This window comes from Geotrypetes seraphini, chromosome 16 (assembly GCF_902459505.1).
Source record: "Geotrypetes seraphini chromosome 16, aGeoSer1.1, whole genome shotgun sequence".
In the NCBI taxonomy this organism is placed as follows: domain Eukaryota; kingdom Metazoa; phylum Chordata; class Amphibia; order Gymnophiona; family Dermophiidae; genus Geotrypetes; species Geotrypetes seraphini.
The window spans coordinates 32,220,229-32,237,481 of NC_047099.1; the positions used below are offsets into that span (position 1 = coordinate 32,220,229).

Sequence of the window (17,253 nt, forward strand, 5' to 3'; positions counted from 1 at the left end):
TGGAAAAAGGCTTGGGGGCTGTGACCAGCCCAAAAGGCAAAGCCAGGAACTGATAATGCCTGCCCAAAACCACAAAAGAGAAACTACTGGTGCGAAGGCCAAATCAGAATGTGGAAATACACTTCCTTGATATCCAAGGAGGTAAGAAACTCTCCCAGCTAGACAGAAGAAATCACTGACCACAGAGTCTCCATCCTAAAATAAGGGACCCTGAGCATCCTGTTGACACACTTAAGGTTGAGAATTGGATGAAAGGAGCCTTCATTCTTTGGAACCACAAAGTTAGAAGTTGCAAAAAGAAAAAAAAAAAAAGACAAAACATAACACAATTTTCTCTATTGCTATATTTCAGCCCCCAAACCTTTTCAGCATGTCCTTCACAAACATACCCACTGTAAAGCATTTCTGCTCCATCTCTCTATCAGGAACTCAGCCAAATCTCAAACTTTCCATTTTAAACACATTTTATTAATTTTTTTTTTTTTTTACAAAGTTTAATTTTCCTTACAGTAATTATATTTAAAAAATATTTATACATTGAAGAGTCTAGCACATCAAACTATTACATTGCTAAGAAAATGAGACTTGGATCAGGATTTTGTAACAGATGCAGCAGATTATATAAAAAGAATAGCTACGTCAACCCCCTAATTCTACTACCTTAGCATATAAACTTAAGCACCATTTGCACACTAAGATTATAGAATACTAGCACATGCACTTAAGTGCCAGGTGGGCACTAGGCAGTATTCTGTAAATTTAGTGCACAACCCACATTGCGTGCAACCATGTGGACAGGTCCTAAACTCAGGTGTGCTTCTTATAGAATACTATAAGTTACATGCTTAGAAAACTGGGACTGTTCTCCCTTGAGAAGAGGAGACTGCGAGGGGGATCTGATTGAGACTTTTAAAATAATAAAAGGAATCGACAAGATAGAACAGGATAAAAAGTTATTTACGATGTCAAATGTGACTAGGACAAGAGGTCATGGACTGAAGCTGAGGGAAGACAAGCCCAGGACAAATGCCAGTAAGTTCTGCTTCACAAAGCGAGTGGTGGACACCTGGAACGCTCTCCCGGTGGAGAATGCTGCGGAACTCACCGTTCTAGGATTTAAGGGCAAGTTAGATGCACATCTCCTTGAAAGATACATAGAAGGATACGGGTGACTAAATTTTCACCAGGTTACACCTGGCTGGGCCTCCGCATGAGCGGATCACCGGACTTGATGGACCTAAGGTCTGATGATGGCAGTTCTTATGTTCATGTTGATATTTCCTCCTTCCATTACTTGGTGTAGGTTAGCACATTTAGATGTTGGCATACAAATGCCAATTTATATTCTATTCTATAATAGAATCTTGGCTCAACACTCAGCATTTTAGCACCCAAATTTGAGCAATTTTTACAGAATTGCCTCCCAAATGCATACATGAAAAGAAGCTTGCCTGCAGCAGGGTTTCCCAACCCTGTTCTGGGGGCCCCACAGGACAGCTAAGTTTTTATACTATCCACAAAGGTTATTCATGAGATCAATTTGCATATACTGAGTTTCCAAAACATGCACAATGATCTCGTACAAATTTATTGTGGATATTTTAAAATCTGATTTCTTGTGGGATCACCAGAACAGGTTTGGGAAACACTGAGCTAGGAACAGGGTAATGAAGGAAGTCAGGAGTGGTGCCCATACCTGGACAGACAGAAGTGAATGTGCTTGTGCTAAGTCTGAAGAAAATTCTGGACCTACTCAGTAGGAGCCCTAAAACATTCCCTAGAGCAACTAGATGGATATGAAATTCCAAGTTCAGGCTTTCTCTAACATCCTGTCCCTCTTGGCCTACCTCAACTCCTTTAGAGAGCCGCTGATACCTATATAGATATATTCGGTGGGTCTCAAATCAAGTCCTCAGTGGAACTCTAAGCTAGGTCTGGCTTTTGCTTCTACCCACAAAGAATATCCATAAGCCACACACACAATGTAGATTTACAGATTTCAGTCACTTTGGAAGTCTGAGTCTTGCAGCATCTAAACTGCCCTCTGTTCAGGATACATTAAGAAAAAATGTCATTTGTCCTCCTAGAACAAATCTCATACCTGTGGGTTCCCCTAATCCTGCCAACAAACCAAAGTTCATTTATCTATGGCCATATGGCTTCAAGAATGGGATTGCTTGTAGATAAGGCTAACAGCCCATGATGTTAACCTGCAATCTCAAGGGTTATGTATCCCACTGCTGCAGCTTCCTGAACATGTCAAATGCTGCCACCCTGGGCTTTGCCCGCAATCGCCGAGATGTCAAAGCAGGTGCCTCCACACCCAGGTAGGGGTTTTCCCAGAAGAGTTCTGAGGCATTATAGAACATCAGCAAGTCTGGACCTCCGCTACTGTTATCCTGCAGCAGAAGCAAAGAGGAAAATCATTAAAGTGTAGGTTATACTGTTGTGCTGACTTGTACTGCAGAAAATTTGTTATGGAGGTTCTAACTCTTACTCGTAAATAACCGAATATGTGAATATGGAGCGACACCTGTACAATACTCCCCCAACAAAACAGAAATTCCCTCTTTTGGTGTCCCCATCTGACAAGCTTTGTTTGACATAGTACACATAGAGGCTCATTCTCAAAGCACTTAGACACACAAAGTACCATAGATTGCTGATATGTGTTATGACATTATAAGAATTCTGCAATCTATAGTAATGATGGAATTGATGAGGCATGATGATTTGATCAGAGTGCTGCTGGCCCGACGCTGCTTAGAGGTATGTAGGGCTTGCTTGCGGTTGGAGGGGTTCAGATGGGAGGGAGGGAGGGAAGGAAGGATGGGGGTTAGGCTGCACGGCGGGGGCGGGTGATCACTCAAGGATCCTGCTGCACAAGGGATGGAAGGGTAGAAGCTGGGCAAGAGTCCAAGCTGGGCAAGGGTACGGAGAGGGGGGCGGTGTTTTGAAAAGGGGCAGCGGTGGGAGGGTGTTTTACAACGCTATGGGGGGTACAAATTTTGAATCTTCGCTACATAAGACCGTCTTATGGAGCGAGAAATACAGTATCTGAAACCTAGTACAATAATAATAATAGCAGTTTATATACCGCAGGACCGTGAAAGTTCTATACAGTTTACAATGATTAAAAATGCTACAAATTGTTACAAAAACTGGTGTCTAACAGCTCCAGAGATCAGTTATTGTGGGAAAGATTGTGCGAATCAGCTACCTAAGTACTTCAGGAACAGATATGTTTTTAGGTGTCTCCTGAATTCTCCATAAGTATAGTATTAGCAAGCATAAGTAATTGTTCCAGATCTTTACCCCATAATGCTGCCTGATATGAGAAAGATGTTGATGATGTGTTTTAAATTCACATCCTCTAACCAGTGGAGAAACAAAATTCAAGTGTGAGCTTTTCTTATGTCTTATTGGTTGAGAAAGAGAAAAGGTCAGTTATATATTTAGGGGCTAAACCAAATAGTACCGAAAAGCAAAAACATCCAAACTTAAACTTCACACGTGTCTCAATCAGCAACTAATGCAAGAGTCGGTAGGAATAGACTTATAAGACAGAGGTATCTTATTAGTCATGTAAATTATGGAAAGGATTCTGGTCCAAATACTCGACCAATAGATTTTCAGGTTAAGACATGCATATTAGAGAGTTGCGCGGGGACAGAAATCCCACCCGTCCCCATGAGGAATCCCTCCGTCCCCACCCGTCCCCGCGAGGAATCCCCACCATCCCCGCCCGTCCCCGTGAGGAATCCCCTCCGTCCCCGCCCATCCCTATAAACTTCAGAAATAGTTATTTCATTTAATTATGCTACTGAATTAAAGGCTCTGGTAGAAACCCATTTACAAATAAGCAAAAAGACTTTATTAATTTGGAAATATTAATTGGGAATACTTACTTTGTAAACGGGTTTCTACCATAGCCTCTTTTGTTTATAAATTTTTATCAACACAACTAATATAATACTTTATCCTGAAGCAAAAAAAGAAATAGAATTCTTTTCCTACCTTTGTTGTCTGGTTTCTGCTTTCCTCATGTTCTCATTCAGTTCCTTCCATCCACTGTCTCTCTTCCTTCTGCGTCTTCCATTTGCTCTGTTACTGTGCCTCTCCCTTTCTCCCCCCCTTCCAAATTGGTCTGGCACCCATCTTCTTCCCTCCGCTCCCCCCATAGTCTGGCATCTCTGTCTTCTTCCCTGCCAGCGTCTTCTCCCCACTCTCTCTTCCCCATTTCCTTTCAGTGTCCTTCTCCCCCCCATCTTCCCCATGTCCTGTCAGCGTACTTCTCCCCCCTCTGTCTTCCCCATGTCCTTTCAGCGTCCTTCTCCCTCTCTGTCTTCCCCATGTCCTTTCAGCGTCCTCCCCCCTCTGTCTTCCCCATGTCCTTTCAGCGTCCTTCTCCCCCCCCCCCCGTCTTCCCCATGCCCTGTCAGCGTCCTTCTCCCCCTTCTGTCTTCCACAAGTGCTTTCAGTGTGCTTTCAGTGTCCTTCTCCCCCACCGTCTTCCCCATGGCCTTTCATCGTCTTTCTCCACCCCTTTGTCTTCCCCAGTGCTTTCAGCGTCCTTCTCCCCCCTCCTTCTCTCCCGCCCTGGGTGCAGCACAGCTGGCCAAGTCCCCTTACTTTTGTGGCGCTTCCCTGACCGACCGACCGACAACAGCCCCGGTCTGACAAACCTCCCTGCCCTTAACCGCAAATCGAAATTTCCTTCTTACAAGAAGGTAATTTAGATTTGTGGTTAAGGGCAGGGAGGTTTGTCGGACCGGGGCTGTTGTCGGTCAGTCGGGGAAGCGCCACAAAAGTAAGGGGACCTGGCCGGCTGTGCTGCACCAGGGGCGGACCTCCCCCCTCCCTTGGTAGCCACTCGAGCCGCGAGGCTACTCTCCTTCTCCTTACCTGCCCTGCCTGCAGCACAGAGCTGAACGGAAGTCTTCCCGACGTCAGCGCTGATGTCGGGAAGACTTCCATTCGGCTCTGTGCTGCAAGCAGAGCAGGTAGGGAGAAAAGCCACGCGACTTAGTACATCCAGCCCCGCAGGATCCCCATGACCCTAGGGGGCATCCCCACAGGATCCCCGTGACCCAAAGGGGGAACCCGCGGGTCCCGCGGGATTCCCGTCGTCCCCGTGCAGCTCTCTAATGCATATAGGAGGTGCAGGAAAGTCCCAGGATGTTGGCAACAGGACCAACACATGTCAGAAGGTGAATGCAACACCCTTGCAATTTTAGCAGGAGTCCAATAAGCTCTATGTATTATAAAATATGTAGATTGACATATAACTGCCGACATACTGGGTCTTTCTGAAAGCGACCAAAATGACTTCCGACCAATCATCATCAAAAGAAACTTCCCTCTCATCTTCAACTTCTCTTATAACTTTATACAATTTTGACACTTTTTTCTTCAATAAAGATCCTATAAATTTAGAAAAAATTAGAAGTGCCCAGTTCCCTATATATTGACAACGTGATTAAGGGTTACTGAAGCCCTAAGCCGGTAGTTAATATCATCACCTTCTGAACCTTTGATTAATTCAATTGGAATACCATCGATACCAGGTGATTTCTTTTTCGATAAAGCTTTATTTGCTGCTATGACTAATTTTATAATAACTGATTCTTCTTCGGTGTCAGTATCCTGTTCAATTTCCCTGATATTATCTTCATTGCCTTTTTTGTATAGATTTTCCATATATTCTTTCCATCTCTTTTTAATGCTTTCTGGATCATTCAATATAATTCCATTGGTGTCTTTAAGCATTTCCAATCAAGGCATATTAATGATTGACAGTTGGTTCGTTTTGCAAAACTGTACTAAGTTATCATCAGCTTAATTTCTTTCTCCTACACTGTGTTTTCCAACCACTGCATCTTCAGGTGTACTTCCTACTTTTGAATTGAAATCCTCCATAATGATCAGTAGATCTTGTTTCAGCATTTGATCGATTTCATTTTGAAGTTGTTCATAGAACAACTCTATATCCTCAACTTCCAAATGAAAATCGATCAAATGATCCACTGCATCTTTAGGTGTACTTCCTACTTTTGCATTGACATCCTCCATAATAATCAGTAAATCTTGTTATCCCAGGACAAGCAGGCAGCATATTCTCAACAGTGGGTGACGTCACCAATGGAGCCCCGCAGAGGATAGCCTCAAAAGCAGATTTGCTTGAAGATCTTTCTAAGAGCTTCCGAGTGCTGCACTGCGCATGCGTGAGTGCCTTCCACATCAAGGTTTGGTAAAAAATATTTTTGTTATAAACAAAGCTGGAAGTTTATGACTGTAGAAGCAGTAGGAATAGGCATCACTAAGCGATCCAAAATTTTCTGCTTGAGTTTATGTTTGCATGGCTCAGGAAGAAAAACGCAGCCCTGAGCCGTGTTGAAGTGAATGCCTAAACACTCTAAACTCTAGGTCAGTTCTAGATGGCTCTTCTTAAAGTTGACGATCCAGCCTAACTACTGGAGTAGATCCAATACCTGTCGCACTGCTTGCTCACACTTCGGTTTAGACAGAGTTCTGATTTGCCAATCATCCAGATAGGTGTACCTGGATCCCCATCTTTTGAAGATGAGTCGTAACAACCACCATTGTCTTGGTGAAAGTGCGGGGGGCTGTTGCCAATCCAAACAGAAGAGCCGCAAACTGGAAATGTTCCTGAAGTATATGAAAGCTGAGGTATTTCATGTGGCCCGGAAAGATGGAAATATGCAGATATGCTTCTGTCAGATCGAGAGGCAAGAAACTCCCCAGGAGCCATTGCTCCAATGACTGAATGGGCCATTTCCATGTGAAAATGTAGGATACTTAGAAACGTATTGACGGCCTTGAGATCCAAGATGAGCCTTCTGTACTTTACTTGGGCACAATGAAGTATCTGGAGTATCTGCCTAAGCCTGATTCATCGCCAGGGTCAGGTTCTTTGGCTTTGAAAAGTGGCTCAGTCTCTTTTCTAGCCGGCCAGCTGGAGAATAGAGGAACAAATCCAAAGGAGATTAATAAAACTTGATCTTAAGACCCAGTACCCATCGGTCAGAGGAAATTTTCTCCCACTCCCTCCAAAACCTCAACAGTCTCCCTCCAACGTGTGGCGGTGCAGCCGCCAACTTGGCATCATTGGAGTTTTTGGAGGGCGGGTTGACACGAGACCCTGAGGGCTGCTGGCATCTGGGTTTACTAAATTGCTGTCTGTAACCTTGGAAGGATCTTTGGGTGGAGGACCTTGAGCTGTACTGGCAAGAATGGTGGGAGGAACAAAGATTACCTCTACTCCTTGCTGAGGGTTGGCATGTCCTCTTCTCTAGCAGAGACTTAGGACGGTGATCTGTCACACTGGCCATGAGATCATCTAGGCCCTTACCGAAACGCATCTGCCCATTAAAGGGCAGTCTGCTTAAGGTTGCCTGGATGCTGATCCATAATGTATGGACTCCTGAGAAGATGTAACGGAATGAAAGATGTGATGAAATATAATTGGGAGGTGTATTTAGTATGAAGTTTTAAAGACAGGTATGTTTTTACTTCTGTTTTCTATTATGTTTTACTCTTGTTATATGATAATTTGTATGTATATTGTAACCTGCTTAGGTTTAGGCAGGATATAAGTTTTTTTAAATAAATACTTATTTGCTTATATTTAATATTCTGCTTATCCAAACAGACTCAACAGATAAAGTGATTCACCAAAGTCACACAAAGAACCACTAACCCTGGTCTGTGTTGACTAAGTCTTCTTTACCTTCTTTATATCTGGCCGAGGCTTCACCATCAACAGCTTCTCCTGAACAGCAGAGCTCAGAATTTCTTCTGTCGGAACCTGCAGGCTCACCAGTCCCTGGAAAAGTTGCTTTTCTCGAGGGATATTCATCCCTGTAGACATATAGGTAGATGTTAGTGCTCTCTAAATAAAGTGCCTATACCCATTCTGATGAAGATAAAGGCTTCACTACAGTAGAGGTTTGAATGAACAGATGAGGTATATTGTCATTGCTGAATAAATCTGCCCTATGCTCATAATTAAAGGGAAGCAATGCAGAGTTGCTAAATTATCCAGTTCTAGGATGAAGACTTTATCTAATCCTGGTTTTGACCATACATCCAAAGTAAGTAAATTATTTATAGTTCTTGATTTTATCCATTGACAGTGCTATAGGTCCCATACTGCACTAGATTGGGGTTGGTTGGAAATCTAAGACTTGCCCAAAATCATCTTCCTGGAACTAGGCAACTTGGCCTAGAAGGTTTGATTAGGCGGTATAAGAAATTTTAAATAAACTTGAAACTTGGAAGCTTTAGCAATGAAAGCAAAAAGTAAATGGCTGTCATAACCCTATTGAAATGATATACCGCAATGTCATGGATGACAACATTAGCAAAACAAGAACTGTGTCTTAAAACCAGCTAAATCACATTGAGTACGATGGTGGGGGGTGGATTTCTAAATGTTCCTATGCTATGTTCCCGATTTTTGGTGAGTGAATTGGGGACAGGTTCCTCCTTGTTCAGTTGTGAGCAACAAATCCATATGCAGTGGAGAGAGAGGACTAGTCCATGGAAAATTGCAGTAATCTGATAAACTCTAAAAATATGTAATTTCCAGATATCTACAAACACATTAATGGCATAAATTTGGGTCTCCGTTCAAAAGACAAAGGCATTTATACTTTTAAAATTTAATAAATAACCTTTTAAAAAATTAGCTTGCATTAATCCTTCCATTCCCCATCTCACCAATCCCTTTTCGTCTCCCTTCCCCTAACTGGTTTCATTGCCTCAAAATTAATATTGGACCTGATGCTGTTCAATCCAGCTCTTCACCTTCACCTTTCACTCTGTATATCCCATCTTGGTTCCCCTCCTGCTGACAGGCACAGATAAAGCTGTTAACCTATAACAAGGGTAATTCATAGACAGCAACAATATGCAGTCACATTTTTAAGTCTAAATTAGACCTTTCTGAGCATACATGGGGAGGGGGGTTCCAGTAAGGCCTTGGGTTTCCTTGACCATCAGTCTACATTCAAACTAAAGCGAATCAAAGTTTAATAAATTATGTACTTTGTTATTCTTTTCATTTCTTGTGGGTTTTTTTAAGGGGATGAGGCAGGGAGTGGCTGCATTTTCCTGCTGTCCATAGAGAAGCCTTGTTACAGGTAAGCAACGTCACTTTCATCGCAGACAAACAGGGGAATGGAGGCACACTATGTAAACCCAAATAAATCTTGCTTGCTTTGGTAGCCTTAGAATATTGAAATGAGCAGTGGAATGAAAAATGAGGAAGTTAAGCAGTTAATATGAAATTGGCTGTATGAAACTGGTTGGTCAAACACTACAACTTCTACTGCTAAAGGAGGACAGTGGACCTCAGCTTATAGTTCACAAACTTTCCTTGCTGTGGTTATAGCTACTGTTGCTTTCCAACCACATTTTCCAGGTGGTATCTTCCTCATTTTACTACCTGTGACAACTCAGAAAAATAAGGAACTACTTTTCAGAGTCTGACTTTGCAAAACTACTCTGATGGGAGCATTGGAGCCACTTGGACAGGAGAGGTGTTTTCAGCGGATTACTCACACTCCCTTTCCTTCCCCAAAGACTCCAGAAATGAATACACTGCTGCAATAATTGAGCATCATGGATGCGGGAACTTCATCCAATGACAGTGTTCATCAATGGTGCTGGGAGGAGAAACTGCTGTCACAGGAGTAGTCGATGTAGGATCCCAATTAGGAGGCAGCAACTCCATGGAGGTAGATGCAGTTGCTATAAAACATAGAATGTTAAAAAAGAAAAAACAAAACCCCCCACAAACTTTTGCTGTGCCAAGTATGATATCACGTCTACCAGAAGCAGAGATTTCTTTTCAATCCATATGACAAATGTTAAGATGGACTCTTATGGTTCCTTTTAAAAAGCCACGGTAGAGGTTTCTACCATGGGCCAGCGAGATAAATGATTCGACACTCATGGGAATTCTATGAGCGTCAGAGCACTGATCTCGACAGCCCATTGCCATTAGGTCAAAATGAGGCCAACCCCTACGCAGCACAATGGCTTGAAATGCTGCACCCACTCGCCTGGATCTAAGGATTGTCTGCTGAGGAAGTCTGCTTGAACACTGTCGACTCCCGCCACATGCGCTGCTGAAAGGTCCTGGAGATGATGCTCTGCCCAGAGAAAGAGCAGACAGGCTTCCTGAGCCAGAGACGCACTGGTGATTGACATATGCTACCACTACCATTGTCGCATTGTCGGAGAAGACTCAGACTGCTTGGCCCTCCAGAGTCAATTGCAATTTCACCAGAGCCAAGCAAATGGCCCACAGTTCCAAGCAGTTGATTGACCATTTTCTTTAAGAGGGCGTCCAACGCCCCTGAATAGAATGACGGTTGCAATGGGCTCCCCCAGCCATGGAGACTGGCATCTGTTGTCACAACCACCCATAACACAATCTGCAGCGTCATGCCCCTGGAGAGGGAGTTCCCGACGTAGTCTCGAGAACTCACAGCAGCCATTTCCTCATGGCGATCTGCACGGGGCAGGAGCGTAGGAAGATCGCTCCTGCCCCGAAAGCCCTCTAGACCACCAGGTAAGGCCGGAAAGGCGGCAGGGAGGAAAAAAATATGGGTTATTTTAAAATTAAGACTGCTTTTTTTATTTTCCTCCTCCCCAGAAAAAAATTGCGATTATATGAAACCGCAAATGGAAAAACCACGAATGGGGAGGGGGAAGTGTATTCCACTGCGCCAGGACGAGACCACGAATATCCTGATGCATAGGAAAAGAGAGGGAAGCAGCGCGGATCCCCCTAAGAGCGTCCCCCACCCGCGGGGCCTCCGGTGGCACCCCCTCAAAACGCAGCACCGAGGAGACCTGCTGAATCAGGTCTGGCAGCTAATCCCTCTGAAAAAGGCGCACAATGGACCCCTCCTCGCCGAAATCAGGGAACTCAGATGCCCCATCACCAGCAGCCATCCCCTTGAGAGGATCCTGAAAATCCTCAAAAGGATCCAGGTCCTCAACCAGGCCAACACGCTTCTCCACCCACAAATCCTCATCCCAAGCCACTAGTAGGCGCATGGACGAGGGAGGAGGAAGAGGGAATGCCAAAGGCATAAAGGTAGGTATAGCCACAGGGGGTTCTGAGGGAACACCCCCCCACACACACACAAAACCCCCTGGGCAGACACGGGACCCCCAGACGTCTGAAAATAGGTTCTGCACAAAGCAAAAATTAAATCAGAGGAAAAAACTCCCGGAGGTCCTATGGGACTCCCTGACACAAGCAGGGAACCCAGCAGAAACCTGCCATCTTTCCAATACAGGGGGATGGTCACCTGAGGTTGCAGACAAGATGGAGAGGCCTGCCGCCAAAAATGGTGAAGATCCCGCAAAAATTAACCCCTCCAGGGCCTGCTAAAGCAGGCAAGCTGGCTTCAGCTGTTAGGGAATCCCCAGCCGCCGTGGACAGTGGGGTAAAACTGTGCTTCCCTGCTAACAGCTGCCAACTCACAAGGCACTAGCGGTGGGGAGCCCTGGATACCGGCACATGCTGCCAACGAGGCTCCTCCATCGCACCGGCCTGTACATCGCTTGCACAGTGTCTAGCGTCTGGAGCACAATGAGCACTTTTTCCCTTGTAAAGTGCTAACTGTTCCATACGCAACCTAACTAAAGAAAGTGCCGGTTAGATGAAAAATACAGTAATTTACAGCAAATTTAAAGGGAAAGCAACACTTCAGACCGGCACTACCTCAGGATATTTTTTTTTCCACAGAACAGATTCCACTTGGCTCTCAAAGCAGTATGCCTTACTTGAACTAGGGACAAGGATTACTGCTGAGGCACCTCTACAGAAATGTTGGGGAGGTGGAGGAAAAGGGGGGAGGGACCCAGCAAAACCCGAGGTCGGACAGACCCCAAAACAGGGCCCACCCAACTCAATCCGGCACAAAAATGGGGACTAGGATCTCTAAACAAATTCCAACAGCCCTACCAAAGGAGATGGGTACAGCTCACTCACACCTGCTGGAGACTGAAAGAAGACTGATAGGAATAGGGAGAGACACCTATTATGTACTATTCCATAGTTTTGTTTCAGTCTCCACCTGCTGGTCATGATGAGATATAACCTGCTTGTAAGATAACCTATGCCAGTCTGGAGAGCTGCTAAAGAAAAGCATGATGCATCTGATATTTTACTCTTCCCAGAACTACCGGTAAGAGTAGAACCTGTCTTCTTTTATCACCATTACATTATCAAGTTGTAGCTCCTGCGTTTCTTAAAGAACCTGAAACTACATGGCTATTAAAGCAACAAGAGAAAAAAGTAAGCCCAGCTTAGACTGTTACTGATGACATACTCACTCAAATTTCCCCACCCCCCCAAAAAAATGACCCTAAAGCATAAGGCATACCTTCTGCCACCTTCCCATCCACACACTGCCGAGTGACAGAAGACTTCTGCAGCTGATCCGCTACTGCTTTCCTAGCATCGAAACCTTTCTCTGCAACCGCCAGCATCTCTTGCCCCAATGCTAATGAGGCGTTATATTCTGGGGAGCTTAAACTGCATGGTACATATTCATTCAGCCTTGCCTGTTGGCCCTTCTTACGCATTCGGTTTTCAGTAAGAAGCTTATTTCTACCAGGTTGCTTGTTCTCTCTGGAAACCCCTGGAGCAGCAAGAGCCCCTTCAACTGTTTTGGCATCTCCAAGTAGCATGGAAAAAGTCCTGAAGTCTTCCCCCTCCAGAGGCTCAGGCAGGCTAGAACTTGGAATACCTGGCTCGCTCCTTTCTAGATCACAACTGAAGTGAAAGCGGACCTACAAAACAGAACCAAAGCTTGGTCAAATATGTGCAACATAGGTACTTAACTTAGCTCCAAAGAATCCAAGAAATAATCAGCAAAATTTACCATGCTGAGTCAAACTTACAGAAAAAAAGCATTCACTTTTTCAGAAGGATGCTACCTCAGAGAGGGCAACAGTTAAGGACTTTATGCTGCCCCACAGTTGGGGTGAGCAGTAGTACTTTATCTTTATATTGCCCTAAAGAGGAGATATAGTGAATCTATATGTTGTCCCAAAGGGAAGCAACACTGAACTGTAGTACTTTAGAGGCCTTCTCCATCTGCTCTCCTCTCACCTGTCGGTTATTCCCTCTCTTGCCTCCACTGCCAACTTCCTCGCTCTTTTTTAGGATTCCCCATGGTGTGTTGCCACCTCCCAGTTTTTCAGGTGTGCCAGAGATGTCCAAATCAGAGAGGGACTTGGTGCAGTCTACAAGTAGAGCAAGCGGCTGGGGGATGTTGTCAGTGGGTACACTTTCCTCGTCTGTATAGTCATTAGGTGTATATTTCTTGTGTGGGAAGTCTGCAGAAAGGAATTTCATTATAAATCTTCAGACGTGATATGCACCTGTAAGAAATACAGGAAAAGTTTATAATCAATTTTAAGTCAAAAGCAAAAATAAAGAGACATTTTTTACCCCACTATATCCCTCTTTTTCTTTCTTCCCTATACACACTATTCCCTACAGTAAATACAGTCTATTTATTCACACATTCCTGATTCACGGTTGCATGCATTATGACTGCTATTCACCATTCGTGCTATGTGTTTGCATATTTGCAGACCTTCGCCTTTAGAAAAAAAAAGCAGTTTTTTTCTCTTTCACTTGGCTTGGCTTCTGGAAACAGCCACCAAGCATCAAATGAGTTAGAAGTATAAGAGAGTGAGTTAAAAGCATGTCGTATGTCTTGAGTGACAAAATATGTGTTTTAGACAGGCTTCATTCTGGCAAATCTGTTTCTGCTGCAGATGAGAGTTCAACATGAATGAATCCACAATCTGATCCATCCAGCAAAAATAAGATATTCGTTGGTCTGTTCATGAAGCTGCACCAGAATGTACCAAAACAACATCTGTAGTTCATGATCAGTCAATGGAAAAGATGGGGAAGCAGCTAAATTTGTGGCTAATGCAAATGGCGAATGAGGGGAAAAAAAAATAAAAATCAGTGGACAGCATTGTTGTCGGGATAAAACGATAGAGATATTTATAAACACATCACCCAGGGGCAGGAAAACATGAAAGCACAATTACTTACTGTAACAGGTGTTATCCGGGGACAGCTGGCAGATAATCTCACATGTGAGCGACATCATCCACAGAGCTCATACGGACAGTGGTAAAAGTGTATTGCCACTTTAAGTTTCTAGAAACATTGCGACTGCCTGCATCACATGCGCAAATGCCTTCTCACCCGACACCGGCTCACAGTACCTCAGTTCCATAAGCAAGCTAAGAAGCCAACTAGGAAAGGTGGGAGGGTGTGAGAATTAGAGAATGACACGGGGCCAAATTTTTTTTACCATCCCCACAAGTTTTGTCACTATCCCTGCTCCATTCCTGTAAGCTCAGCCTTAACTGCACAAACCTCGAACACTTATGATTTTAAAGTGTTTGAGGCTTGTGCAGATGAGGACAGAGCTTGCAGGAATGGGGCAGGGACAGGAAAAGAACTTGCTGGAATGGGACGGAAAAATGAGTTTCTGTGGGGCGGGGAAAAATTTTGTCCTCGTGTCATTCTCTAATGAGAATATCTGCCTGCTGTTCCCGGATAACACCTGTTACAGTAAGTAACTGTGCTTTATCCTAAGACAAACAGGCAGCATATTCTCACATGTGGGACTTCCTAGCTTACTGTAATGAGATGGAGGGAGTGTTGGCCATCAAGAAGAAAATAATCTGTAATACTGCTTGGCCTAAATGACTATCTCAGTAGTGAACGTGTGAACTGAGGACCAAGTAGCTGCTTTGCAAATATCTTCAATAGGAATGGAACACAAAAAGGCCACTAATGCTGCCATAGCTCAGACCTTATGTGCTGTAATTTGCGTCCCTCGAGCTGCAGACCAGCCTGAGCATAGCAGAAGGAAATACAGGCCGGTGGCAATAGTTCTCTTGGTTACAGGCCAGCCTAGTCTGTTAGGATCAAAAGAGATGATCAGTTGGAGGTGAAGTCCTGTGTGGCTTAGTCCTTTGTATGCAGTAAACCAAGACACACTTACAGTCCAATGTATGAAGAGCTGTTTCTCCAAGATGAGAATGAGGCTTTGGAAAAAAACTGGAAGCACAATAGATTGATTTAGGTGAAATTCCATGACTACTTTTGGAAGGAATTTTGGATGGGTCCAGAGAACTACCTTATCATGATGAAAAACCTTGTATGGTGGTTCAGAAACCAATGCCTGAAGCTCACTCACTTTACAGGCGGAAATGATAGAAATCAAGACCACTTTCCAAGTGAGAATTTTGGGAGGAGTGACTTCATCAAACTGGCGAGGACTACATTAAGATCCCAGCAACTGGAGGCAGTTTAAGTAGAGGTTTGGAGTTTAAAAGTCCTTTCATAAACTGGGAAACAAGGGGATGAGTGACCAGAGATTTATTGTTGACAGAATTGAGGTGAACCCTGACCGAGGTGGTTTTCAGCTCAGAATTGGATAAATGGAAAAGATAATCCAATACTGAAGGGAGAAGAGAGGAGGAAGCATCCTTGTGATGAAGGGTACACCATAAATTGAAGTGTGTCCACTTCTGTTGATAGCATTGCTGAGTAGAAGGTTTTCTGGAAGCAGCTATAATGGTTTGTACCGAGTCAGAAAGATTAAAATCTGCTGAAATCAGACCAAGCGGTACCAAGCTGTCAGGTAAAGAGACTGCAGATTGGGATGTAAGAGAGATCCTTGACTCCGAGTAAGCAGAGCTGGAAAGATTTGCAAGGGAAGTGGATCCTTGATGCTCAGCTGAAGTAGAAGGGAAAAACCAAGGTTGTCTGGGTCACCGAGGGGCTATCAGGATCATGGTGGCTGATTTGCTCTTGAGCTTGACTAAGGTCTTGAGAATGAGAGAGATTGGCAGAAATGCATCACAAATACAGAAAGGTTAACCTATCTCCCTTCACAATCAGGAAACCTGAATGCTACATAGAATTCATCCTAACAGAATACCTCGGTCACACACACAGAACACAAATGCCAAATACATAACTAACCAAAAATAATAAACATAAATTAAACCAAAATCCCAAGAAGTCACACCTTCCACCTAGGACACCAAAGAAATAAAGAGATTCATTTTCGCCTATACTGTGCAAAATATAAAGATCACACATGCCGGGGATAGTGTTAGGCCAAGGAGTGCAATTAGAGCAACTGCCCCCTGTCTAGAAAAAGCCCTAAGCCTGTTGGAAGCTAATAATAGCACAGGCTAGTAGAGGGCTTTGGGGGTCTTCTCCTAAATTTCTGCCCTGGGCCCTACCCATGTCTAACACCAGCACCAGCAGGATAAACATTTCAGTTCTTATATATTCTAATCACAAAATCAATCTCTATCTTTTGATGTCTGCTCATTATTCAAATAAACAGAATTAAAGGCTTTTATATACTACCTGCTTTAGGATGCAAGTTCAACATCAAGACTAGTCAAAAAGCCTCTCTCCTAGAACTTGGTAGCTTGGCATCTTTGGGAGATCAATCAGTCTGGATTGTTCCTAGAGAGAAAGAGAGAGCAATCGACACATTTATCATAAATAATGGGTAGAATTACAGGTTCCTCACCCCACAGGCAAATTATCCAGAAACCCATCCACTGAGAAAAACAAAGGTGCTGTCTCAAAGTTTGGACTAGGTTCTGGAACCAGGGTCAACGCACCCTCCCAAGCCCCTGAGCTGTGGAGCTGCTATAGAAAATGCAAGAGATCCGAACTTGGTGGTCATTTTTTCTACCTTTGTTGTCTGGTTTCTGCTTTCCTCATCCCTGTCTGCCTTCTCTCTGCCTCTTCCATTTGGCATCTGCTCTGCTTCTATGCCTCTCCCAGAAACTGTCCGCCTCGCCCTTCCATCCCCCCCCCCAAAGAAAAAAAGCTCATATCGGAGATTCTCTTACCCATCCCGTCTCCCTCTCAAGCGTCCCGCCTTGACGAAAACAGGAAGTAGCGTGAGAGGAGGGCAGGGGAACGGGGTCTGCGGGGCTCCCGCGACGGTGGAAGCAGTTCCCGTCGGCTTCTAATAAAAGCGTACAAGCCTCCGCTGGCCGGGCCACCGACCTACTGCGTCCTCCGCCCGTCAACAACTCCGCGCAGCCGCACTTACGCTGCCCGAACCGACGCAGAAAGGCTCTAACTGACACCTGCACGGGCCAGTAGCGTCAGAGGTCACCTGATCTACGGCCAAG

General features: G+C 44.4%; 1 protein-coding gene across 3 annotated transcripts; it reads right to left on the reverse strand.

The window, feature by feature from the left end:
- Positions 1–1,146: 1,146 nt before the first annotated feature.
- Positions 1,147–17,218, reverse strand: PPP1R35 (protein phosphatase 1 regulatory subunit 35). 3 transcript variants are annotated; one of them, XM_033924242.1, is made up of 6 exons: positions 16,966–17,217; positions 16,469–16,570; positions 13,160–13,431; positions 12,429–12,837; positions 7,751–7,881; positions 1,147–2,399 (listed from the first exon to the last, which is right to left on the reverse strand). In XM_033924242.1, the coding sequence occupies exons 3-6, from the start codon at positions 13,403–13,405 to the stop codon at positions 2,226–2,228; spliced, it is 960 nt and encodes a 319-aa protein (XP_033780133.1). In that variant the 5' UTR covers positions 13,406–13,431; positions 16,469–16,570; positions 16,966–17,217; the 3' UTR covers positions 1,147–2,225. The 3 variants fall into 3 exon arrangements, with proteins under 3 accessions (XP_033780133.1, XP_033780134.1, XP_033780135.1); XM_033924243.1 differs by lacking the exon at positions 16,966–17,217 and adding an exon at positions 16,806–16,824; XM_033924244.1 differs by having other exon boundaries at positions 2,262–2,399; positions 7,721–7,881; positions 16,966–17,218.
- Between the last annotated feature and the right edge of the window lie 35 nt (positions 17,219–17,253).

Bases quoted from the DNA above. Each gene is read 5' to 3' on its own strand.
- PPP1R35 (XM_033924242.1), bottom strand. From the start codon at position 13,405: ATGAAATTCCTTTCTGCAGACTTCCCACACAAGAAATATACACCTAAT. The intron at 12,838-13,159 runs GTGAGAGGAGAG...TCTGTTTTGTAG, and splicing joins AGAGAGGGAATAACCGACAG to GTCCGCTTTCACTTCAGTTG. The intron at 2,400-7,750 runs GTAAAGAAGACT...CTTCTGCTGCAG, and splicing joins CTCGGCCAGATATAAAGAAG to GATAACAGTAGCGGAGGTCC.